Raw genomic sequence first — 25,459 nt, forward strand, 5'->3', positions numbered from 1 at the left:
GCCCAGTCTTTTGGTTAACCAGACATATGCCATAACTCAGCTATATATTGCTGGTGCCTCCATATCTATTATGGATAACCTTAATCATACCACAGTTCAGCCTAAAGGTTTTCATAATGCCAAAAGAAAGCCAAAAATGCCAAATGTATGCCATAATATCGCCAAAATATTTGCTATCCGGGTATTTTATGATAGTATTTTTTTCTTGTCCATTTTTGTGCACAATGATTCCACTTTATTATCAAATGAACACTGTATAACACTGGAAATTTGAAGTTGTGTAGAGGTCATCAGAAGGTTTAATTGATAGTTTTGTTAACTGCAATAGCTGCATTTTACCACAAGAGGGCGTCGATTGCTTAAAGCTCATGGAGATTACGCCAAACATTTAATATATTGTTTCGCCCTAAAATGACTGCAAATGTCGTACAAGTGAATATTTATACTGTGAGCATTTATAAAACTGATACGCTTGTCTATCATTTGTAAAATATGTAGTTTTGCTGTGTAACATGCAAAACAAAGTTAAAATAAACACACGCAGAGTAAATAACAATGACACAGTGTAGAGCGGCAATATAACAGAAACCTGAGTGTGTTGTGATACATCTATAATGATGTTAAACTGGAAACTCGTCTTGTTTTTATGAAGTCATTGTAAATCCTAGGGGTGGGGGATCAATCATAAGCGGATGTTGCGTCGACATTTTCCCGCGTTTTCTTGTAGCGCGTTTGGGTTTGTTCGTTTATGTCACTGCTGTAGCCCTTCAGAACACGTGATATACAAGAACAAATCTGTCTTCTCTCAAGACTAAGACGGACATTAAAACCTATAAACGTACCCTTTTTAGTTATTATCAACATCAGTGATATTATACATTTTCTAACGGTGACAAAAATACTTATTCTTTGCGCTGAGGGCTTCGAACTACCGAAAGGCAAATATCCTCGGTGCATTCCGGTGAGCAAAACGAACATTCACTTCAACTCCGTTTCAGGAAACTGTCCGGTTTTGTTGTATTGTTGCCACACAACTCGTGCAGTGGGCTTTAAACTTAAAGCAAACATTCATTTTAGCCCACAATATCTTGCTTTGGTCTTAACTTTTATATTTAGCCCTGAGGTTACCGGTTTGCCGAGATGCCACCTAAAAAGCGCAACTCCGGGACACAGAAGGAGCTGAAGCCCGGAGCTGAAGGAGGATCTCCGGACAAAAAAGAGAGTCCAGAGTTGTCTGTTAAAAAGTAAGAACAGTTAGCTATCATATACAGGTGTCACCTGTTTATTAGGAGTCAGTAAATGTTTTAGTCATTCAGTCAAATTATTACTCTGACCTGTGGTTTCACTGATGCTGGTGTATCTCTATTGCTAGCTAGCTTGTGATAAACCGTTAGACCTTATTCTGTGGGTATAGGTAGTCTCAACGTACACAAACTACACTGACTGCTTTAAGCAAAGACATGGAGAAATAATGACAGTAAATGGACTTGTCCTCTAACTCCATACAAATAAACATAGAGTATCACTATTCAATAACAAGTGTAACAGGAGCCGTCATAACACCATCATAGACCCCCTGTGTACCAGTGGAGTGACTGTTGTTGGCTGTGCTGCATCTTCTGTTGTACTCAGTCAATCAATCATTCAATCAATCAATCAATCAATCAGTTAAATGTTATATATATATTTATAGCGCCAAATCATAACAAAAGTTATCTCCTGACACTTTACATATAGAAACCAGACTCTGAAGTGCTTGTTTGCTTGATGTTACTGATCTGTTGTCTCCACTGTATCACCTAGACACAAAGATAAGGATGCTGAGTTTGTGACACTGTGCAAGAACCTTCATGTGACAGACCTGGTTTGTGATCGTGCCTGGACACTGTGGAAGACTGTCCAGGAGTCCATGGACGAAGTCACTGTATGTACTTTAGAGATTGTTAACCATGAAATCTTTTTGTCCTTTTGTAATGTCAGAAAGGCACAGAAAAACATAAAGTACTGATTTCTAAATTTGTTATGTCTTTTCTTTCAATGCACACAAGAGATTTATTGTTATGCAGTGTATAATATAATATAATTAAGAGATTCAAGGAAGGAAGCCTAATGATAATAGGGTATCTTAAAAACACCATTTACTTCTTGTGGCACTGAGGCACTGGAATGCATTCAGAGTGTGTTCACACCTTACATTCAAGCCTGTCACTTGTGATCTAATCACCCAGGATGCATGTTGTAGCCATGTGTGAACAGGGCCTTTGATAGACCACAATACACATTTCTGCAGTGTGATGGTTCATTGCAGATGCAAATGTATGTAAATGAAACTGTGAAGACAAAACATGGTGTTATGGATTTCATACTATCTGCAACAAGTACAAGCTAAAACAAATCTAGAATTTACTGCTCTCTGTTTTAATGTGCATTTTACATAAGATGACTCTGCTTCTTCATGTTTCAACACTACTCTTCTTGCTCTTTATTTTAGGAGGGTCAAAAAAAGCTGTGGGGAGCTTGTTTGTTTGTAACTATGACAGACTTGGATGTTCCCTGTTTCACCTTAACTCAGGTTCTGAAGGCAGTGAATATGAAGTAAGTATTTGCCATACATGTAATTGGCATGAACTCCCTTATCGTGCAGAGGCTTTACTGATGTGTTTGCAGTATTAGTTATCTAAATAGATGGATTAGTAGGATTACAAGGATTACAAGTGCTTGGTCCAAGCACTGTGGTAGAACTATTAACTGTGGCAAAAATGAGAGAGTCATTAATTTTGTCTACTGGGAATCTTGTAAGTGTATCTAATGTCTAATTAGACTTTTATTGATTAGACCACTATTATAAACATTTATAACTACGGTATTTACTTGCCTTGTGTATTAATTCTTGTTCTTGCAATTAATTTTGTGTATCCATTATGAGGCCAATAAATGTTTACTTTTTCTTTTTGTCTGTTTTTATGTATCACTGTATCTGTGTCTCTCTTAAATTGATCATTTCTTGTTTAGCGTCAAGCAGTTCCTCAGTCTGGTGAGGAAGTTGGATGTGAACTTGGATACAATAAGCACAAAGGTTAATTCAGCACTGACACGAGTGGAGAAGAAGTACGATGTGATGCTGGCTCTCTACCAGAGGTTTGAGAAGTAAGTCAGAATTTCATTGTGTGATTGTTGAAATGTGTAGCACAGTAGATTGTTTCTGGTGAAAATTACTCTTTCAAATCAGAAAATATGTTAAACTTTTATTTTATCATTTCATGTGTTCTTCAGAATATGCAAGAAAACATTTTCTTTGGACATTGATGGAAAGTAAGTTCAATGTTTTTCCTGTTCTCTGACGTGTCTTTGTGGTGTCCACATTGTCTTATGCGTCTTTAATGCTTGCACACTTTGTTGCCTAACAGTTCATTGTCACAATCTTCAAGGGATAGGGAGATCGTGCGGAGCTGCTGGACAATGTTTCTTTTGGCAAAAGGTAGGCAAAGCCTTGTACACGTTAACAAATACACTAACTGGCACCAACGAAAAACATTAGGATCAAATGTTAACACACTTAATGGAATAGTTTCCATGTTGTTCTATCTACTTCACTCCATCTTTCCTTCCTCCCTCGTGTTTGGCTGTAGAGCTCAAATCATTTGGAAAGTTTTCTCATCTTGCTTTTAGTTCTGTTTTTTCCAGCTAATATGAATACTATTAAGTCACACGTGCTGCATCACTTCTGTCTTCAGGAAACGCTTTGCAGATGGAGGATGACCTGGTCATTTCATTCCAACTGCTTCTTTGTGCAGTGGAGTTTTTTATCAAGCGCTGCCCTCCAGACCTTCTCCAGCCTCTTTACAGTAAGCCACAGTCCCATGTACGCTAGCCTTGAACGTGTTTGTCAAGAACTAAGCACTTAAGGCAGCATATAACTGTCAACACAATTTTTTGGGTTTTTTTTACAAATTTGAAAAAAAATTGTGATGTTAAGGTCTGAAATTATAAAAATGTATTAAAGATGTGACATTTCCATAAGAAAAAATTCTAAAAATGACTGCACCTATGTTATGTGTTTTATTGATATGAGAACATCATATTGAAAGTTTCCAGTAATGTTAAAATTCAGAGAAACCAGTAATTTCATTCAATTTAATGGCTTGTTTTCCCTGATTTCTTGTCAATGGCGTAATCTACTTTCTATTCATGTGTTGTAATTGTGGCTTTTTCATCAGAACTGAACGACATAAAATTAATATTGATCACTACTGTGAATATTATTGAATAAATAATTAATACAATTTCTTATTTGCAAACATGGTTTTTACCTTAGACATGTCAGATACAATTAATAACTCACGATTTTTGTTAAAATCTCCCATAGAAGTTGTAACGTTTGTAAGGTTTTCCCTCAGAATCGGCCATCAGCAAAGTTCAGAGTCCTCCAACACGAACATCTCGTCGCAACCAGAGCAAAGCCAAATCCCGTCCTCCTGAGCCACAGGTGGACCTGCAGCTACTTGAGACATTGTGCAAGGAGAACGAATGCAATACAGAAGAGGTTAGGGGTCTTCTCATATAAACCAATCCTCTTTCTCCATGGGTGTGTGATATTATTCACCACCTTTGTTTCATGATGTTTGCAGGTGAAGAATGTTTACCAGACCAGTTTCTTGGCTTTCCTGGATTCTCTGGATCTCTCAAGATCCACAGATTTGCCTCAGGTAGGGGGAGCTGCTCTTCTGCACATAGAGTTGCTATTAGTTATCTCTCTCCCGTTTACAATCTGGATCGTTTAAGGGTAAGACAGCTGTCAGTAGTTTTCTTTGCACATACGTGTTCATTTTTTTACATACATGGTGACAGGAAATTGTGCTCAACCAGGGCATTATTTGATGTGTGTGTATAAGTAGTAGATTGCACAGACTCAGTTCAAAACAGCTGAGACAGGATGCTACTGTTTGCTGACTCTGAAATGCTGGAAGACACTGAACATATTTGTTTTACCGCTACATTACCCAGCAACTGACAGGTGGTGCTCTTTATTTACAATGTGCATTACATAAATGTTATGAACATCTGAATGAGTTGATTAATAAGTAACCATCCAGATGATTTTGTTGGTGTAATTACTTGCCGGTCTGATCATTTTATAGCCAAGATGTGTGACTTAGTCGGTTCTCCAAATTTGGTTGCAGACAGGTTGGAGCCATCTCTCATTTTAGGGGCATTTATTGGTTTGTCTGAGTTCCTCTCAAATAGAAACACACTCTTTTACAGTTGATCTGGCAATCACACAGATCTGAAACCATTAGCAGACCCCCAACTGTTTGTCACAGTAGAGCTGTTTCTGTGCATTCAACTGGTAAAACACCAATAATAACCAATAATTTTAGTATCATTATCTTGCATTCTAAGTGTTTGGAACAAATATGTTTATAATTAGATGATCATAATCCTGTAAAATATTTTGTGTTATGATGTTCTCAATCATGTAAGACTTGGACACAGCATCCAATCCATTTGTTGTTCTATTTTAACCAAATTAATGTCAAATCAATGTGGGGAGCATCAGTACAAATGGACATCTATAGCAAAGTTTTGTATTACGTATTGTTAATGAAAAAGAAGTGTGATTAAGTCTTTCACAAACTTAAGGGGAAAATAGAATGTACAGTAACATAAAATGCTCCTGGGGAAAGACCCACATCATACCCCTACATCCTGTCACTGCAAAAATGACACCTAAGTCACTAAGAAAATCTGTGTTTGTATTAATAATTTTACTAATAATGTATTTGTAAGTATGTAAACTGTTATACCTTTATGATGTATTTTTCATTAGTGCATCTCTGGTACTCCTTTCCTCCAGGTGAACAGCCTCAACCAACAATATAACGAGCACTACCTCAAGAGTCGAGACATTGACGATCGTCTGTTCTTGGATGGAGATGAGACCATTCTTCCTCCTAAAATTGAAATGTAACATATTTTTTTCTTCTTGTCATAAGTGTCTACATCCATTTAATGTTGGATAAATGGATTTGTTCTGAACAGGCCTGGATAGGTTCACAGATAGGTGTAATTATCTCTCCGGGTTCAGCACACAGGTAGAGAGGACGCCAAAGAAGAACCTGCAGGAAGAAGATTCTGTCATCATCCCTCCACAGACACCAATCAAGTGAGCAGTTGGACCGGGTTTTTCGTATTTTTTTAACTTGCTTGTGTAGAGGTGTCATATTTGTTTTCATTCTCTGACTTTGTGAACTACTGTAACTGTTACCTGCTCAATATGTGAACATTGGTGGTAAATGCTTTGTTGAAATTACTTTTTTTTTTTTTATTTTAGTATTCAGCAGATGGAAATTCAGTATATGGAAATTATTTTTCAAATAGAATTATTGGACTGTAGTGTATATGTGTTTTAAATGGTCTTCTGTGTTTGTCACTCCAGTTTTTACCACAGGTGCACAACTTTATGTGTAATTTAAAAAAAAGTAAGTAAGTAAGTAAATTTTATTTATGGAGCACTTTTCACAGACAGAGTCACAAAGTGCTTTACCAATTCAAATCAGAATCAAATTAAGTTTACAGAGACCCAACAGAATGCTTCAGGAGCAAACACTTGTGATTGGTGACAGTGGCGAGGAAAAACTTCCCTTTAACGGAAGTAAATGTGGAATGGAAATCAAACATTGCTCTAAAATATTTGTTCTTTGTCTGCTAATTGTAATTTCCTTTTCATTGATGATCTGTTTTGTTGTATTTTTCTCATCAGAGCTGCGATGGCCTCCATTCAGCAGTTGAGGGGTGATCTTGTCTCTAGTGGGGACCAGCCGTCCACCACACTGGCTACATATTTTAAAGTGAGTACAAACTCCTCCAAACTGAATCTTATGTTGTAAAAGATGCTGTATTTTCCATTTTAACATCATGATCCAATTGTAACTGCCTTGTTGAAGCACTGATTTAGAATTTCCCCAGTTCCTCATTTTTCTTCTGATTTTCTTTTCACTTCTTCTTTCAGAATTGCACCATCGATCCGACACAGGGCATGTTGAAGCGTTTGGAGATGCTTGGACAGACATTCAGCCAAAGGTTCAGTCAGGCTGTTGGCCCACGCTTCATAATCATTGGAAAGCAGGTACTGAAACTCAGAAAGCATGCAAGACTCACAACAAAATATCTTCTTCAACTTATATTAGTGTCTGTTTTTGTTTATAACCCTTTAGAGATTCACCCTTGGTGTCAGACTGTATTACAAAGTAATGGAGGAAATGCTGAAGTCGGTACGTGGAATTTAGTTCAGTTTTTTATTACATACATTTTAGTGGTTCATTCTGTCCAGCTAATATAAGTATAACAGTGTATCTAAAAGCCTTGCAGATTATTTCATTATTTTAAGTTTAATCAAAATATACAATTTTTAAAGGCATTTTTCAAACACAGGTGACATGAACTGTGGCCTACAGAGCATGAACTCTCACATGTCTTACTGAACATCACGTTTGCATTTTCCCTCTCACTGATGATGCAATATTGTTTTGATTTTGTAGGAAGAGAAAAGGCTGTCTGTGCAAAACTTCAGGTATGTTTTTTTTTTTAAATCAAACAAATGTAGAATTATAGGCTAAATCAGGGGTGGCCAACCCTGATTCTGGAGAGCTACTATCCCGCATGTTTTAGATCTTTCCCTCTTCCAGCACACCTGAAGATCATTATCAGGCTTCTGCAGAGCTTGATGATAGGCTTATCATTTGAATCAGGTGTGTTGGAAGAGGGATACATCTAGAACATGCAGGGTAGTGGCTCTCCAGGACCGGGGTTGGCCATCCCTGGGCTAAATGAATGAATAAATGAATTTTGCTGGTGTTCAGTTGCTTCAGTACATGGATTTACCTGAGCTGTGTTATGTGATTTCCATTTCAGCAAACTCCTCAATGACTCCACATTCCATACATCACTTTTGGCCTGTGCTTTGGAGGTTGTCATGGCAACGTATGGAGGTGTGTCCCTTAATGTCTCTAGAGGTTGATAAAATAAGTAGTTACATGATCTTCTCATTTTTGGCCAACTTGTGTCTTACTCTAACTGAAAACTGATGAATGTGTCCACTGGTCATCAGTTTGTGACTAATTGTAATCACTGTGTTGGGTCCTTCTGATTAGAGAGCAGTTTTAAGGCTGGAGGTTACAACCAAGCAAACGGCAGTGAAACAGCTGAAACAGACCTGTGTTTCCCCTGGATTTTGGATGTGTTCAGCCTCGCTGCCTTTGACTTCTACAAAGTCATAGAGAGCTTCATTAAGGCTGAACCCACTCTCAGCAAAGACATCGTCAAACATCTAGAGACCTGTGAGAACCTCATCATGGAGAAGATTGCATGGAGAACGGTCAGTTTATGTCTATTTAATCATCTCTCTAGTGTGTTTGTCTTAATGTCACAATATTAAGCACGCTAATATAATGACCATGACTCAATAACATACCCTTATCACAGCAAATAAAAACATCATCTTTCAAATATCCACAAAATTTATTTTAAACCCCTACTACAATTTCAATAAATGCAACAATATTAAATGTATGAACGTTGGATTTATTTCAAAGCTGTGTAAGCCAGTAGACGTTCATCAATACACAATAATACAATTCATTTGACTTTAGTGTTCCTAATAAATGTACCAGTATATTAGCAGTATTCCTACAGAAGAAGGAGAGCAGAGTTTAAAAAAGTCTTAGGAAGTTTAAAATGCCATAATCTGAATTTTAAATGTGGTAAGAAATCAGGAACTTAGTTACCAGTAAGGCCATTAAGCTTTCCAGTTTTCTTCATATCAACCCTATGCTGTGAAATGATCAGTGTCAGTGGCTGCCACTGCCTCCTCCACCAGCCTGCTCCCTGTGCACCAGGCTACTGGAAAAGTAGTAGATGAGTGGATTGAGGCAGCAGTTGGAGCTGGCCAGTGACAGCACCACAGGGTGCAAAGCCTTGTTCATTTTTGCCAGGCTGCAAACAGGCAGCAAGCCGACATGGGTGAGAGTGTAACCCAGCAGGTTTAGGTGATATGGGACAAAGCAAAGGAGAAAGACACCCAGCACCCAGTAAATCATGGTGAGAGAGTGCTGACAGTTGTGTCGCTGGTTGCGTGAGCGATGTCTCAGTTGGCGAAGCACACTCAGTACTCTACAGTAGCTGTAGAGAAGGAGTACAGTAGGCAGTAGAAATGTCCCCATCACTAAGCCCAGAGCTACCAGGATGATGGTGCGGTGGCGTTGTGAGGTGGGGTCCAGCAGACAGGGCTGTTTTTGGTGAGCAGCTGCAGAGCGCAGCAGGAGCAGACACAGACTGATCACTAACACCACGCACCACATCCCTGCACTTACCAGCTGTGCAACACGTAGCCTGCGGTGCGTTGATCCCAGGGGGTGAACTACAGCAAAATAACGGTCCACAGCAATGCACACCAGAAAGAAGATCCCACCATACAGGCTGATGTATTTCAGGGTGAAGGTGAGCTGGCAGTATGTGGCCCCAGGTGTCCAAGTGGCTTCACCTCCTGTGCTGAAGAACAGTTCTCTGGCCTTTTGGTGATAGTAGTAGACTCTCAATGGGAGTGAAATCACAAAAAACAAGTCGGCAGCTGCTAGGCTGATCATGTAGATTACTGTGCTGTTCATATTAGAAGAAGACAGACAAAGTCTGCGTAGAGCTAAGCCGTTAGTGGCCACACCAATCAGGAAAATGATGCTGTAGGACACTTGATAGAAGGTGAAGCGATAGTTTGTGTTCACAGAGCAGTTAGACAGAGGTGAAAAGGGATGGAGTGACTCAGTCATATTACTCAGCTCCATGTCTGAAAATGATCCTCCAACCGCTTTAACTATTTTGTCTTTCTTATCCAGAGTAAATTAGGTCCTTCATGTCCATTCAAGTGAAAATAAAAGCTTAAAGTATATTAAGTAAATGTCCTGTAGTCATGTCCAGTAGCTTCTGCTGGAGCAGGTACGTCTGGCAAGTGGCAAGAAAAAAGTTAATAAACTCACATGTCTATGTTACGTAAATTTGCAGAGGTGACACAAACCCTTTCATCTTTCTGAAACATTTGAATTAATGTTTGCAACTCAGAGTCAAACATCTTCTACCAATATAATTTTAACTGCAGCTTCCTGCTCTCATAAAACAAGCACACATCTGGTTTTAATTACGTACAGAGAGGATAAAAGGAACACCTCCATATGTGATAGTGTTGTCCTAGAGTAAATGCACATTTGGAGGACCTCCATAAAATTTTATATTTGTTAAAATTTGTCAGAGGTGTTAAGCACAATAGGCATGTCAGTGTTTTGGATTATAGAATATTTAATGAATTTCCTGTGGATCTGTATCCTGCCTATAATATTCCTTCTCACGACTGATCAACAAGGAATTTAGTATTTTAGTATTTACAATTTTACGAACTACAACCATCAAACAGTGACTTCACTTCAACAGTCAACACATCAAAAACATATCGTCTGTATCCCACAGTGGTCTTTTGTCACTTTTCCTGACTTACAGTATCATATTGATAGATTTAACTAATCTGGTAACAGCCACTGTATTACTGATGCAGTTAAAATAAGCACATCAAGCACGCAAGTACAACACACAAGGTTGTACTTGCATGACTTGATGTAATGAGTAATGGCTGATCTGATGGACTATAAACAATGTCTTTTCTACAAAATATTGATAACGGTAATATAATAAACCTTGATCATGATAAATTAGCTTCCAAACACATTTTTGGATACTGAGATAGAAACACATTGTATCATATGCAGTAGATTCCTTAACTGCTAATATGTAATTGCATCACTCACCTGAATCCATATCTTTGTGCAGCAACAATGTGTGAGTTATATTTCCAACAGCAGGTGGACTGACTGATACAGTAACAGAGCCCAGAGTGGTCCACGCCTGCATTTATACACAAACCCACTACCTCCGTCTCTGCTTCACCCCTCTCACCTAGACACAGTCTTGTACTTTGTGTCATTGTCTATTTATTCAGCTAATTTTGGTAATAATATTATTGAGTTTTTTGGTTTAATCCACTATGCTGAGTCATTACTTACATCAGTGGTTATTATTTGACTACATCTATCAGTTTTATAATTCAGCCATTTTTTTCTTGAGGGGGGGCATGTTTATGGCCACTTGTTTAGAAATGTACACAGTGAGTTAATAATTTATTATATTCGGGTGCCAACCAAGTAATGGTATAGTAATTGTGTGCAATATCTGCCACCATCAGTTTCTCCTAGCATTTAGAAGCGATATGATCAGAGTTAGGGGTGTTTCTTGTGAAATTTAGAGCAAAGCTTTTTGTGATGCAATCCATTTTACAGGAGTCAGAAATCAAGTCGTATCTTGTAAGTCAAGTATATTGACTTCAGTGTATACGCTTATGTTATGAGGTGTGTTCATTTTTAATTTCCCCATATTTTACTATGTTGCTAACTGTTCTGGTTTTAGCTAAATTGATCAGTGAAAATGATTTATATTTTAACTGAGCTTAACTGTTTTTGGGAATGTTTTAATGTTTGTTTTGCATATATCACCAACACTTACCCACATTCTGTGTGATTACTTGCTAATTCTATTTGTTAGATTTTTGTTGTTTCCGTAATCACCTGTGTCTTATCATCACTAATTTCCTGTTTTCTGGGTTATATTGCAAATGAGGTCTTCACCTTTGTATATTCTGAGATTAAATAGCGGTAATGATGATAATAATAATAATAATTGTCTTGAAATATAAAAACACCTCTCATGTCACCTCTACATACCACAGTGATGTGTTTAATGAGGCCTTTATAAAATGGGATTTGTTAAAAGTTACATGGACGTGGTCCAGCCTTTGTTCAATAATCAGTTTGCAGGAAATAAGGCAGCATAACGGGTCTGTACACTGTAATGCACTCAGCATCCCTGTATTTGTGGAAAAATATAAGACAACTACAATGATGCTCCTCTACCAGGGCTCTGTAGTCGTAGAATTCAAACAGCTCAATCAGTCAAATTAAATCAAATGGAATTTTAGGAAATACTAGTTAATTGATTTCAGCCAATTAAGCACAATCTAAATGTTATTAATATAGTTCAGAATACCTTTTTATTTCACTGTCATTCGTAATCAGTATGCAATGTTTAATGTATATATGATGTATAAGTAACCTTGCTGAGAGTTTTGTGTTGATGTTTGAGTTATGCTTTTGCTTCTTGTTTGGATTCAAGGAAAATGATGTAGGCTGCATTAAACTGTTGATCCAGTAGACTGCATATTATGCTGTTGTCATTCTAGCAGCATCCTAAAAGTATGGCGTTTTGTATTTTATCAGATAGTGTGACAAAATCAATTCCAAGACAGATCTCATTTGTATTTGTGATTGAAGGAAGCATTACTGTGCTCTTCTTCTCTGTAGATGCCCCTCTTCTGCAAGAGACATGCTGTTGCACGTCTGCTTCAGTTTCACAATCCTTCTCATCAGTGCACTGGTGATGAATCTACTTTTGTCAGGACAGACCCTCAGGCAAAACCTCTCGACAGGAATGTAGTAGTGCTCAGTCTTGCAGCACATAACTTTTACAAGAAAGAAGTTTCATTTGTATATTTCCATGGCACTCCATTTGCATTTGCACTGTGAGCTATCCTTTAACTTTTGGTGGCAAGTAGATTGATTTCTGCAGAAAAATTAACATAATGAAAAGAAATCGGCACATTTTCACATTTTTCATCCTCTTTTTCACATATATATTTTCTCTACTAATGATCAGTTGTGTGTACAGTAGATAAAGCTTTTGGGAGTGTTAGTGCTGTGCAGTGCTGTCAATTATTGACCACACCTGTTATCTGCAACTGAAATTTATTGACTTACCGTGTGTTTATTGCAGAAGTGTACTACTTTCAATTGTGCTGTTGGAACTTGTTTGCCTAAATCGACACAAATAAATTTGTAGTACCGAAAAAGTGATGCAATGTGAATCTTGAACAGTTTTTAAGTTAATATTACTTTATTCCATCGCAGTATTAAACATCAAAGGTGTCATAGAACATGCCATTGTACAAAGTGCTTAAAATACCCTCAGTGAGGCAACAAATACTTAAAAAAAATAACATTACAGTACAAGTAAAAGAGCTATAATACTGGTTCAACTGCCAAAGCAGAATTGTCCTACGAGAATCTGCTTATGGAATAAGCCTGACATACTAAATACAACTTTTGTGCAAAAGCTCAGAATAATTTTCAAACAAAGCACATCACAATGGCAACAGCTGTTTTTTCCAGTAGTATCCTGTACATTAGTTAAAACTAAATAAAAAAACTTCACACAAACTGTAAAGAGAGTTTAAACTCTAAAAACTATTTAATTTGTGTCTTTGTATCAACAGTAAAGCACACTTCATCACTTTTATGTTTTTTTTCTCTCACTTGTCCACGAGGAATAGAGAGTTTAGTCCAAGAATTCTTTGCTGTCCACTAGAAAAGGGGAACTATTGTGTTGATTTACAGTCAACATGTTCCTCAACTTTTAATTGGGTTTCTCCAGCTCCACTCATTGACACATCCCATAACAGAGTTGTCACTAGACTGTGGACTCGTCGTTGAACACTGTTGATCTCAGGGCTCGCAGGTTTTTAGGAGCTGTACTTGGGCTGCTCTGTGGGCTGTCCATCTGCAGTCTGTCAAATCGCCTGGTTCCGTTGTACCACACTGTGGACTTGCGTTTGATGGAACTCTGAATGGTCTCTGAAGTGAAGTAGTAAATAACTGGGTCAAAGCAGCAGTTTGTCACCGCTATGCACAGAGCAATGGGATAGATGGTTCTGACCACATCTTCTGCAATGCATCCCGGCAACACCTTAGAGCGAACCATAGCATAGAACATGAGATTGACGTTGTAGGGAATAAAACAGAAGCAGAAGATGAGAATATGGACAATGATCATCCTCAGGATTTTGGCCTTGTTGAGGTTCCCTCCTCGGCTAATGGTTTGGGGATTCCTCAGGGTCCGTAGTACCATGACTGAGCAGAAGACATTGAGCAATAACGGGAGAATAAAGCCAACAGTCTCAATAAACATCACCACCTTTGATAGCTCCTTCTTCCACTGGCTTTTGGAGTAGTTTTCAAAGCAGTAGTTTGAGGAAGCGTTGGCGTTCTTGGGTGAAGTGGTGTCCAAATTGAACCCTGTGGCTATACCTCCAGAAAGTACCATCACCCACACTGCACAGCAGGCCAGTTTGGCATTCCTCCTGGTACGAATTGTTTGGGACCGGAAAGGGTGCACAATGGCCAGAAAACGGTCAATGCTGATGCAGGTGAGGAAGAGGATGCTGCCATACATGTTGGTGTAGAACAAGGCCACAGATATCTTGCAGAGAACGCTGCCAAATATCCAGTCTTTTTTAACAAAGTAGACTATCCGAAAAGGCAGGCTGAGCACAAACAGAGAGTCCGAAACAACGAGGTTGATCATGTATGTCGTGGTTTCATTTCGCACCTTTAGCGTACAAGCAAAAATGTAAACAGCCACCATGTTGAAGATAAGCCCAACTACAAACACGAGACTGAAAACAGCGCTGTAGAGAGGGTACTTGAAGTCATCATTCCTTTCACATCGTGTAAGATTTTGAGTAGCACTCAGTGCACTCATGTTAGAAATCAGTAGAGAGGTATTAGACATCTTTAGACCAAGCTGGTAACTTTAGTCTCTTATTTGTGGAAATAATAATAAAAAAAGACAGGTTTGTTTAGTCAGCCATGTGCTGTAGGCAAGAAGGATTTGTATTTCCTTTGGTGAGACAAAAAAGTTAAAAAAAAACTTTTGTATCATGAAATATTGAGAAATAAAGTATTCAGCCACTCCACCTAATACATGTATTGATCCAAAGTCCTTAGCATAAATTTTCCTTTTGTGGGTGCTGTCCGGTGCTGCCTATAATCCACATTCAGGAAAGTTTTCAGTCTTGTTAGATGTCTTCAAGAGTTGAAATGGTTATCCCTTTTGAGAAAACAGTCATGTGCCTCTCTTCAACTCTATGAACAGATGAGTGGTTCTTCCTCTGTCTTGTTCTGCTGTCCGTGGCTGCTGCAGCCCCAGGAGGGCATGGTGAATTGATTCTTCTGCTCCACAGGTTTAACTCGGCTTCTCCCTGACTGTAAAGCAGGAGCACGGAGCAGGCAGCAAGTCAAAGCCTCCAACATAAAGAGCTCTCTGGGCTGTTGAAACAACACGGGCGGAGCCTCCTCCGTGGCCAAAGTCCTCCCACTGCTGCTGTAGTTTTGCAGTCACCTGAAATATGAATTGTAGGATCAGAATTATTCACCTAAGCTTAGGAGAGGTCTCATTTACAGATGAGTTGAACAATGCTTGGATAAATAATGTTGATTAAAACAAAAGGGCATTTCAGTCAATAATGGCTCAAGAATAATTACAATTTGAGACTTAGATAAAAGATATTGATAAAAACAGTCAAAGGTAAAACAATAAAAAATAAAAAAAAATGTATAGTTTATAATAGTAACTTCATATATGTATATGGCATCTATCAGAAACATTCTTTACAATACAAACCTATAACAAAATAAATAGGTTAACAGGCATTTTTAGCAGAAATATAACTTAGTGAGAGTGATGTAGCAATGTCACAAACCATTTTACGTCACAACCTTCTGTCAAAGCTGTTACTCACCAATGTGTGTGTACCTTTAAAATGTGCCAGTGTCGTCAGCAAGGTGTGGCAGTATGACATGCACTATGCTCAAATGGCAAGTCTGTACCTGCACGCACTCAGCAAATTCACCATGATGTAAACCACAACTATTTCCCTCCTCTGATCCAATCTTAAGAGCTTTGTTTTGCCATGTTCATGCTATTCTTCTTATGCTTTTATGTTTATTTCAAGGACTAAAGTAGGGATCAGTGCATTGGAACACATATTGTATGTGTGTGGAAGGAGTTGTTTGAGTGAAGTCATTTCAGTTTGGTGTGTCTGTCTGAAAAATCACGTGACAGTTAAGGGAGTGTCCTTGGGTCAACATAAATTGAGTCACCAACCATGTTATCTGTGGTCTTTTTTTTACTGCAATTGTTCAGGGTTTAATAAGTAACGTCCAAAATACAGCAAGGCCCTTAATATAATGCAGGTTATATTGCATCCCATTTTAGTTACTATATAGATCTTCACACATTTTTTTTAACTAATAAATTCATGAGTATTGTGAAGGTGTCATAGATAGGATATTAAACGCTGTAGTTGAAATCACTTTGTGCTCTTGACTCAAATAAAATGCTCCTATCATTCAGTCAGAACATGGATAAATAACCAGTGTGGGAGGATTTTTCCTGCTTTTTCCAAAATTTTTCTTAGTTTGAATTCTACTAAACAGTTAACAGTAAAAATGGTATATTCAAAAATGTAATGAAAACTAAAATCTTTGATTATTTAATTTACTTTACTGTTAATTGACAAAAGTACAAAGAAAATATTCTCAATGTTTTGACCAAGTTCAGTTGTATTTTGTGCATAAAGTATTTTGATGCCTGTGGCACATTCATTGAAGCTGTGTCAGAGATATCTTGTACCACTGTGTTACATCACTTTCATACAATGTTTTTTAATAGAAATGGGATTTGCAGATCAACTTTCAGAAAATAGTGATTGTTACCGTTTGTCTCCTCAGGGCTCCGTGCTGTTTGAGCTGCTTAAACAGGAGCATGAAGGAGGTGCAGCAGAGCAGGCGGAGGCTCCAGCCAGCTTTAACCAACCACTGCAGCACAACCACACTGCTGCTGACCTGTGAGTCCAACAGTCCACTATGCTACACATATACAGTCGCGGAAAAAATTATTAGACCATCAAAAGTCATCAAAACAATGGTTATGCAATCACGTACTAACTCCTGTGTGTGTCATGTGACTAAAACAGACAGAAAAGAAAACATGGAATGCATAAAAGCATTGTTTTTGGCAGTACAATGCCATAGATATTGATGTAAGAACTGAAGTGATTTTGGTTATTATCAAGAAAACATGGAAAATGGCTAGATATCAGCTCTGAAATTAAACTCTTATGAGCTATTTTCGTTGTTATTATTATATTTGTCCAAACAAATGTACCTTTAGTTGTACCAGGCATTAAAATGAACAAGAAATTTAAGAAAACTGGGGTGGTCTAATAATTTTTTCCACGACTGTACCTGTTGTTCAGGTGGTTGATATGCAGCCACTCTGATCTTGTCTGACCCTAAAACCTTTCCAGTTGATTTGCAGCAGTTTTGTTGATCCAATGACTTTCTCATTCTCAGCCCTGCCCTCGGACCTCTGAACCTGTTCTTCTGCCTCATTCCCAACCATCTAATTATCAGCTTTCACTAGAGAAGTTATTGTACTAGTGACATGACATTTGCAATCTCCTGAGGTAGTAAGTGACAGAGCCCACTGCCTTTTCTGTTGTCGTTACAGCTATCTGTCTCCTATGCATCCGGGTCTTCGTGTCTTGCCTCCAGAGTCCCCGGCCCCGCCCAACTCCCAGCATGCATCTCAGCCTCAGAACCAGCCGGCCTTGCAGCCCGGTGGCCAGACTCCACGACACCTCAAATCCAACTCTCTCAGCCTGTTTTACAAAAAATGTAAGACATCAATCAAACTCTTACAAGCTTTATTTATAGCTGCTGATCTCTGCATATTCACAAGCAGTGTCGTCTGATCAAGTTTTATACTAACACATAAAGAGAAGTTCTTGCATATTTATTCTTTGACAACAAGCGCCTTGTTTAGATCAGATTTACAACTTGATGAGTCGAAACTTGCAACTACGAATGCATTAAAAATGTGCTTTTTTATGCCAATGCCTATAGATGATGATGTACTGTTTCCAACATCCCAACTACTGATTGTTAAGGTGTGTTTGTAGCTGGATGTATTTGTAGGCTTGTGAAACATGAATCAGGATATTGATAGGAAATTACTGTTGGCCTGGAGATCTGCCCCTTGACAGTTTGTATCTGACTCATTCAGCATACTCTACTACAACCCACATCAGCTGCAGAAACAGGTGAAATGTCTTATATTCGAAGACCAGTAGCTGCTGAGAGGCTGAGTTACATATGATGCCATCAGTCAGTTGAAGCCACACTGGTTCATAAACCCCCCAATTTATAGAGATAGATGCAGTGATCCAAGATCCAAGATTTTTTTTTTTTGTTATTTTCAGTTCACTAGATGCTCAGGACAAATAGAGAATTCCGATCCTGTTCTTTCACCTTGCCATTTAAAATACCATGCAATAAAAAAAATAGAGGTAAAATAGAAAAAGAATAAATAAAGTGGTATGAAGATAAACAGATAAAAATACAGACTATAAAAGATATAAATTAAACCAATTTACAACGGCAGCTGTAGTGCAATACAATAATGTGATGAAAGGTGAGGAGGTGAATAATGGAAAAAAAAAAAACCCCAGCAGATATCACAATAACAGCAGCAACTTGAAATTATTCAAATTTTCATGCAGTAGAGAATGAATGGACTTGTGCACACGGTGCTGAAGGGAATAACAGTGTTTATGAACAAAAACTAACATGAGGATGAACACAAAAACCTGAAGGAGGAATAGAGTTTGCAATGCTGTGGCCGGAACAGTTGTGGAGAGATGGAATAAAGCTAAGTCTGTGTGAGTCCATCGAGGGCTGTGGTGGTCTATGAAGCAGTGATCTGGCACCACACTGGAGCAGAGGAGCCCTTTATATGGGTCCCTGATGGAGATATGCTCCAGATGTGGTGTCTGCAGGTGATAATGATGAGTCTGAGGTCAGCGGCAACGCAGGAGTGTGCTCTGGCATAAGTTTTGTTAAAGTGTCAGTACATTTGTATAAAACTGAATTAAGCTTTAGAAGATTACAACAATTATATTTCATTTGTGCACATACCTAATCATTTGTGATATGTCTGACTGCACTTTTAATTATGATTCCCAGTGTTTCTAACTGTTTGTTTGTTTGTCATGCAGTGTACCGTCTGGCCTACACACGGCTGAAGCTGCTCTGTTCTTACCTGCTGTCCTTTAACCCTGAACTGGAGCCCATCATATGGACTCTGTTCCAGCACACTCTGCAGCACGAGTACGAGCTGATGAAAAACCGCCATCTGGATCAGGTATACGACTCTGACTGTTTCCTCTTCTTTAATCATCCATCTTCTCAGAGACTAGACTTAAAAATATGACTGCTGAAACACAAGTCTCTTCATTGCTTAGCACCATAGTACATCTCTGACACTGACATCCTACATCCTGGTGTCATATAAACCCTCTCGTACTCTGAGAAATTCAGCTAAAAGTCTTCTGTTTGTGCCCAGAGTCAAGACTAAACAGGAAGATGTAGCATTTCAGTTTCACGCTGCCAAAATACGGAATAGTCTAGACAAGTGCCAACTCTGACAATGTTTAAGTCGAATTTGAGCACATTAGTTTTGAGCTCTGCATGTAGCACTGAAATGGTTTTATCTGTACTCTTCTGTTTTTAATTTAACCATTTTTTTCATATTCTATTTAAAATTCTAGATTTTACTGTTTTTGTCATTTAATCTTGTCTTTGTATTTTTATCTTGTCTTTTATTTCTGTAATGCACTTTGAATTACCATGTGTATGAATTGTGCTAAAAAACCAAACATTTTTCTTCAAGGAATTCGTCTTCTCATAGTCAGTCTTGCACTTTTATCACAAAACCTCTGTTTGTTTTCCAGTTGATGATGTCAGCCATGTATGCCATCTGCAAAGTGAAGAGTGTCGATCTTCGCTTCAAAACTATCGTCACAGCGTACAAGAACATGCCCAACACTAACCAGGAGGTGACACCAACTCTTAAACTTTAATGGAGTGATATTTTGCTTTTTTAAATGGAATTATGCATTTTAAAACATTTCCCTGTGGTCTATGTTAATACTGATTTTACATAAATTCTACATAATTCTACATATATTCTACATAAACTGGAAATGCTATGCTTGGGTCTGAATTCTTCATTAATTCAACTCCACAGGTCCATCTTCCATCCTATTTCTAAGCAATAACACCAGAAAGGTCATTTTGAGTGCTGGCCCTTTAAATGCACATGAGCCACTTCACGCCTCGCCCCCTCTAGGTTGTTGACTGTACTTTCTGTCCCGTTCATCCACTTGTGTTCGTTAATACAACCAACAACTGAACATTTTAGGTAATCGGCTCAAAGTTTGGACATATTTTCAGTATGGACTGCAACCACTGCTGCTGACAAACAATTATGGCGTACTCAGAGAAATGTTCATCGGAAGTCTTGACCTTATATGTGCAAATGTCATGACGTAACTAGTTATAAAATGTAACAAATTAAGCAGGAATTAAAACAGGTCGCAGAAATCCACTCGATTTTTGCCAGAATTAATATAAAGATAGCTTTGCAGCACCTGGAGGGTTCAAATTCAAACAAATATACAAATAAACACATCAAAGACTAATAAAAGTGGGTTTAGCAAAATATGACCCCTTTAAATCAATCTGCAGGGGTTATTTTTACCCCTCATCGTATATTTACCTGCTCTTCTCTTGTGTCTCTTTCTACACTTCAGACTTTTAAGCACGTGTTGATCTCAGACGGCCACTATGACTCCATCATCGTGTTCTACAACCAGGTGTTCATGCAGAGGCTCAAAACTAACATCCTGCAATATGCGTCTCCCAGGGTGAGTTACTGCCAAAGGCTTCACTTTTATTTTTAGTAATACAATCCGGTACTTAGTTACTCTTCTTTTTCTTCAGCCTCCTACTCTCTCTCCAATCCCACAAATACCACGAAGCCCTTATAAATTCCCTAACTCACCTCTGCGTGTACCTGGAAGCAACAATGTGTACATCTCCCCCCTAAAGAGCCCTCGCATGTCGCCGGGTATCATGACTCCCCGCTCAAGGTAGGTTATAATTCAGTACAAGTAGATGTGTTTTTTAGAGATTGAAGCATCATCCTTGAAGTGAATTTCTGTGAACAGTGTTTGCAGATAGTTTCATATTTGTGTTTTTGTACTTTTACAGAATGCTGGTTTCAATCGGTGAATCTTTCGGGGTATGTGTCTCTTTTGTTGCTCTGTCCCAGTAAAAGGGTTTGTTACAGATATTGCATCCTCATTCCGTTTTGTTGTTTTCTCCTTCAGCTGTCGAACCGCTTCCAGAAGATCAACCAGATGGTGAACAGCAGTGATCGCTCCTTCAAGAGGACTCTGGATCTGGGCCCGACCCCCAAGCCCCTGAAGAGGTTGCGCTTCGATGTGGACGGACAGGATGAAGCTGATGGCAGGTTAGTAGCACAAGATGTTCATGTAATTTTCCTGCTTTGGTCCAGAATCATGACAAGGAACAATCAGCTGTTATCTGAACTAAAACAACACAGAGCTAATATATATCTTAATTTAGTTTAGTTTAGTTTATTTGTTTATTGTATTGTGGACAATCCCAGTGTATGAGCTGTATCAATAGCAGTAAAAAGGGGCAGCTTTAGCCAACATGGCTACTCTCCTGCTGTAGTCCCCAGCCTGACGACAAGAGGCACCCTAAAAAAACAATATCTAACAGTAATTGGCATCTTATTAAATCCTAGTACATAGCATCATGTTTCTAACTACATTTACATCAAACTTTTCAGAATACTCATTATGAAATGTAATATTTTTTTTCTAACTTTCTGTTGTCCAGCACAGCATTTCCATATAGCTATGCAGTGGTGTGGCTATGTTTTGTTTGTGATTTAGAACATACCCGCTGTGAAATGATCACATAATATTATAGTTGTAGGTGAGCGTTGGCTTCCCAAGAAAATGAGCATTGTAAAGTACTTTGAAAAGATTAAATATAATGTCAGACAGACTTACAAATATACCTAAGTATTAGCTAAATACGGTACTACTGTATAATATTGTGATAGTTATCAAAATACCTGTATTCTGATTTATTTATAATTACGTCTGCTTTTGTTGCTGTAAAATGCTGACATTTTGTACATTTTTTGTGGTATAGTCGTAGAGCTTATGCACCATGGCTTCTCAATAATATGATATACGAACATGTGATACAGACACAAAGAATAAGCTCAATCAGAATTTGTAAAAGTACATCTGAGTTCAGGTGTTTCTTTGTCTTTATGAGCTTTTAAGGATATTAATCAGTTGGTTGAATATTGAGTTTCTCTTCTTTTTTAATCACCTATGCATTTTGATGATGTATATAATACTAATCTGACATAAAAGCTTGGTGTTTTACTCGACTGTTTGCTATATTGATTATTGATTTGCACAATTTGATACTTAAGATCTTTTCTCTATTTTGCTTTTCAGCAAATCTGGTGGAGATTCTACACTCATACAAAAACTTGCAGAGATGAGTAAGTTGCAGCTTAATGTCCACTTTGTCGTCTGATATATTCAAATACCAGCCTTTTGCATGTCTGTGGAGATTTTACATAGGGTTGATGTGGTTTTTTTAGGTTCTACTCGGAGTCGTATGCAAGAGCAAAAGATGAAGGAGGATGCAGAATCAAGGAGGGAGTAACTCGAGTATCTACTGAACTGACCTGCACTGTTGGACAAACGTGGACATTACTTTCTGTTCACACACTTTCTCTGCTTTCTATGGTAATGATTTTCACATGTCGATCTGACATTAAATTTGTTTGGTCATGTTTTAAGTGTGCTATTAATGTTTGGTTGTTATATATATATTAAAAAAAAAGGATGATTATTACTCGCTAAACTGTTCTCGATTAGAGGAATGCTGTTTAAACACATGGCTGGTTTTCCTGTTAAATAATCAATTGAGTCTTCAGGACAGTTGACATCTAATATTTTGACGATTTGATGTTTTCAATCATGATAACTAAAATTGGTGCATCTTTCCATCCAGCTCTTACTTTTAAAACTTTTTTCTTGTATAATTTGTTTGGGAAGTTCAGTTTATGCCATAAAGTGATAAAATAAGGTAAACCTCATCAAAATCACATCCAGTCCCTCCAGGTTTTATCTAGTTCATCACTATGCCACCTGAAAGCATTTGTTTTCACTACATGTTTGAAAGTAGTTAGAGTGAAGTTCTGTTTTACTTTTGTTCAGTATATATACATCAAATGTAAGCACCTCCATGTGGTTATCAGAAAATTGATCATTTCCTCAGTTTCCCTGGTCAAAAATAATTTGGAGTGTTTGGAAAGTGATTTTGGAGGTTTCAGAGAAAAGGAATGACCATTTATAGTGATCAAAAACTACAGACACTGCATAGAGAAAAGTCATATCTGGACTTATTTTCAAATAAGAAAATGGTGTAAAATATTGATTAAAAATGTCAGCTACCAGAGCTTTTAAATTAAGATGTGTTTATATTGTACTTTATGGAATAGGTTTTTAATGTAGCAAATATTTCTTTTGTAATAATGACTTTCTCCTTTGTTTCCTTCTCCACAAAGACGTTACTACTCAGAGGTGTTATTGCCACAGATATAGTGTTTTATCTTGTTGAGAAAAAGAGCCTCCAGTGTGGAGTGATAGTGCCATTATTTAACATAGAAAACAAAAATGCCCTCTTATTGTAGAAAGTTTTTTTTTTTTGTTCTGTTTTTAATGTGACCTTTAGTTTTGGTTTGTTTTCCAGGAAGCCCTTTATTATTCTCATGATGGCAATTCTTAAGTCATTATTTTGAATAATTAATTTGTTTCCAGTTTTCACAGTGAATTATTTTTGGGCTTTTGTTCTCTCCTTCCTTTTGTGTTAAATTGGAGAAAAAAAAAAGTTTTGTTCAGAAATGAAAAGAAACATAAAATTGTTTGAAAAGAATTGTGTCTCAGTTGTCTTGTTTCTTGTGCTGCAGCTCCACATCCAGGGCTCTGTTTCTGAAAAGACAACTCTGAAGTTATTATAGTTTTCTAAAACATCAAGTCTGTGTGTGAACTCATTTATCACTGATCAGGAAACTGAAATCAGACCATTGGCATTTGGGAGGACTTTTTTTAATTAATAAAAATACCACAAATTTTGTTCCTTCTGTCCATCTGTCAGAGATTTTTGTCCAACCTATTTCTCAAACACTGTTCACTAGATTCTTTTCAACTTTTAACACATGCAGTGCACAGTTTGATGCCAGAATTTTTTATTTCATTTTTTATTTTTTTACCACATTTTTTTAAATTTCAGCTTAGAATATTTGCCCATCTGGTTTCTCAGACACTATTCACCCGATTTATTTTCAATGTTCAGACACATGTTCTTTACATGTTTCTTTCTCCCACTTTTAGCATTTAACATTTCTTTTCAGAAAAGATTGAAAGTCAAGACTCAAAATGAATCCCTGGGTAGACAAGGTATCAGTTAGTGGGCAGTGTTGTGTGACCAGGCAAGGATATTAGTAAGCTCTGCTTACTTTCACTTATGTAAAAACTGATTAACATTAAAACCCACTCTACAGTGCTACTTCCCCCTCTGCTGTACAAAAGCATACACAACTGTCAGCAAAATAAAGGTGGTCAGGTTCCACTGCCAAATAAGAGCGCAAATAAAACACCAAAGATGAGAGCTACATTTGACTTGTGTCAAAATGCAAACAAAGATTGGGACATTTAGAACAAACTGTTCAATTAAACTGTATATTAGGGATGGGTAATTTATCAAATTACTTCATTTACAGTGGTGGAAAAATGTTTTTGGACACCCCATGCATTTGTCATGTATTGCATTATGAATCACTTTTAAATCACTGAACTCTGCCAAGTATTGTACTATTCTCCAAACCTACATGCACCCTTCTGCACATGCTCGGTTTCATCGCGGTCAAAACTGGATGTTTCAGTAAGATAATGAAACACATACAGGACATAAAATGCTGAAACTGTCAATACTTTATTGGTCCTTTTCTCAGTGTAAATATTTGATATGTTTTCTATGCTCTATTGTGAATAAAATAGTGGTTTAGGAGATTTGCAAATTATTGCATTTTTTTTGGTTTTTATTTACATGTTACATAGTGTCCCAACCACTGATGAGCTGCTAATTTAATCACACATTGCAAAACCGACATTTGTTGCGTCACTGCTCCCTGAAGGAGATTAGATGATATTTAAATGTGCAAACATGTACAGTTGCAGACATATTTCACACATTTGTACATTTTAAGAACATAGATGTATGTGTCACAGTCTTGAAAATTCAGCTGTCATCATGTGTCTGAGGATTTGTGTGAAGATTAAGTAATTCCAAACCATAGCAGATGAAAGAGTCACACAGACTATTTACTGCCACTGAAATGATACAAAGAACAAAGCCAACAAGACAAGCATTAAATGGGTATCACTATTTTTAGTAAGTGGATACAAATGGACACCGTTAAAGAGATGCACTTGTGTAAATTTCAGAAAAAG

The 25,459-nt window shown here is 37.7% G+C and overlaps 2 protein-coding genes across 4 annotated transcripts; one reads left to right on the forward strand and one right to left on the reverse strand.

Moving 5' to 3' along the window:
* Nucleotides 1–969: 969 nt before the first annotated feature.
* Nucleotides 970–23,874, forward strand: rb1 (retinoblastoma 1). 3 transcript variants are annotated; one of them, XM_030154666.1, is made up of 27 exons: nucleotides 970–1,244; nucleotides 1,804–1,924; nucleotides 2,492–2,595; nucleotides 3,013–3,147; nucleotides 3,274–3,312; nucleotides 3,408–3,478; nucleotides 3,735–3,845; nucleotides 4,386–4,543; nucleotides 4,629–4,706; nucleotides 5,855–5,964; nucleotides 6,086–6,163; nucleotides 6,761–6,848; nucleotides 7,010–7,126; nucleotides 7,215–7,271; nucleotides 7,539–7,570; nucleotides 7,912–7,988; nucleotides 8,151–8,374; nucleotides 16,716–16,831; nucleotides 17,497–17,663; nucleotides 19,043–19,188; nucleotides 19,778–19,882; nucleotides 20,639–20,752; nucleotides 20,829–20,977; nucleotides 21,099–21,129; nucleotides 21,218–21,360; nucleotides 22,394–22,440; nucleotides 22,543–23,874. In XM_030154666.1, the coding sequence occupies exons 1-27, from the start codon at nucleotides 1,141–1,143 to the stop codon at nucleotides 22,605–22,607; spliced, it is 2,787 nt and encodes a 928-aa protein (XP_030010526.1). In that variant the 5' UTR covers nucleotides 970–1,140; the 3' UTR covers nucleotides 22,608–23,874. The 3 variants fall into 3 exon arrangements, with proteins under 3 accessions (XP_030010526.1, XP_030010527.1, XP_030010528.1); XM_030154667.1 differs by having other exon boundaries at nucleotides 4,398–4,543; XM_030154668.1 differs by having other exon boundaries at nucleotides 3,429–3,478.
* Nucleotides 13,003–15,298, reverse strand: LOC115433324 (lysophosphatidic acid receptor 6-like). The gene has a single exon (XM_030154669.1). The coding sequence runs from the start codon at nucleotides 14,713–14,715 to the stop codon at nucleotides 13,615–13,617; it is 1,101 nt and encodes a 366-aa protein (XP_030010529.1). The 5' UTR covers nucleotides 14,716–15,298; the 3' UTR covers nucleotides 13,003–13,614.
* Nucleotides 23,875–25,459: the final 1,585 nt, after the last annotated feature.

The sequence above is a fragment of the Sphaeramia orbicularis genome, chromosome 14 (assembly GCF_902148855.1).
Source record: "Sphaeramia orbicularis chromosome 14, fSphaOr1.1, whole genome shotgun sequence".
In the NCBI taxonomy this organism is placed as follows: domain Eukaryota; kingdom Metazoa; phylum Chordata; class Actinopteri; order Kurtiformes; family Apogonidae; genus Sphaeramia; species Sphaeramia orbicularis.

Coding starts and splice junctions, on each gene's coding strand:
- rb1 (XM_030154666.1), top strand. CDS start 1,141: ATGCCACCTAAAAAGCGCAACTCCGGGACACAGAAGGAGCTGAAGCCC. Junction 7,272..7,538: donor TGGAGGAAATGCTGAAGTCG/GTACGTGGAATT, acceptor TTGATTTTGTAG/GAAGAGAAAAGGCTGTCTGT. Junction 19,189..19,777: donor AAAACCGCCATCTGGATCAG/GTATACGACTCT, acceptor TTTGTTTTCCAG/TTGATGATGTCAGCCATGTA.
- LOC115433324 (XM_030154669.1), bottom strand. CDS start 14,715: ATGTCTAATACCTCTCTACTGATTTCTAACATGAGTGCACTGAGTGCT.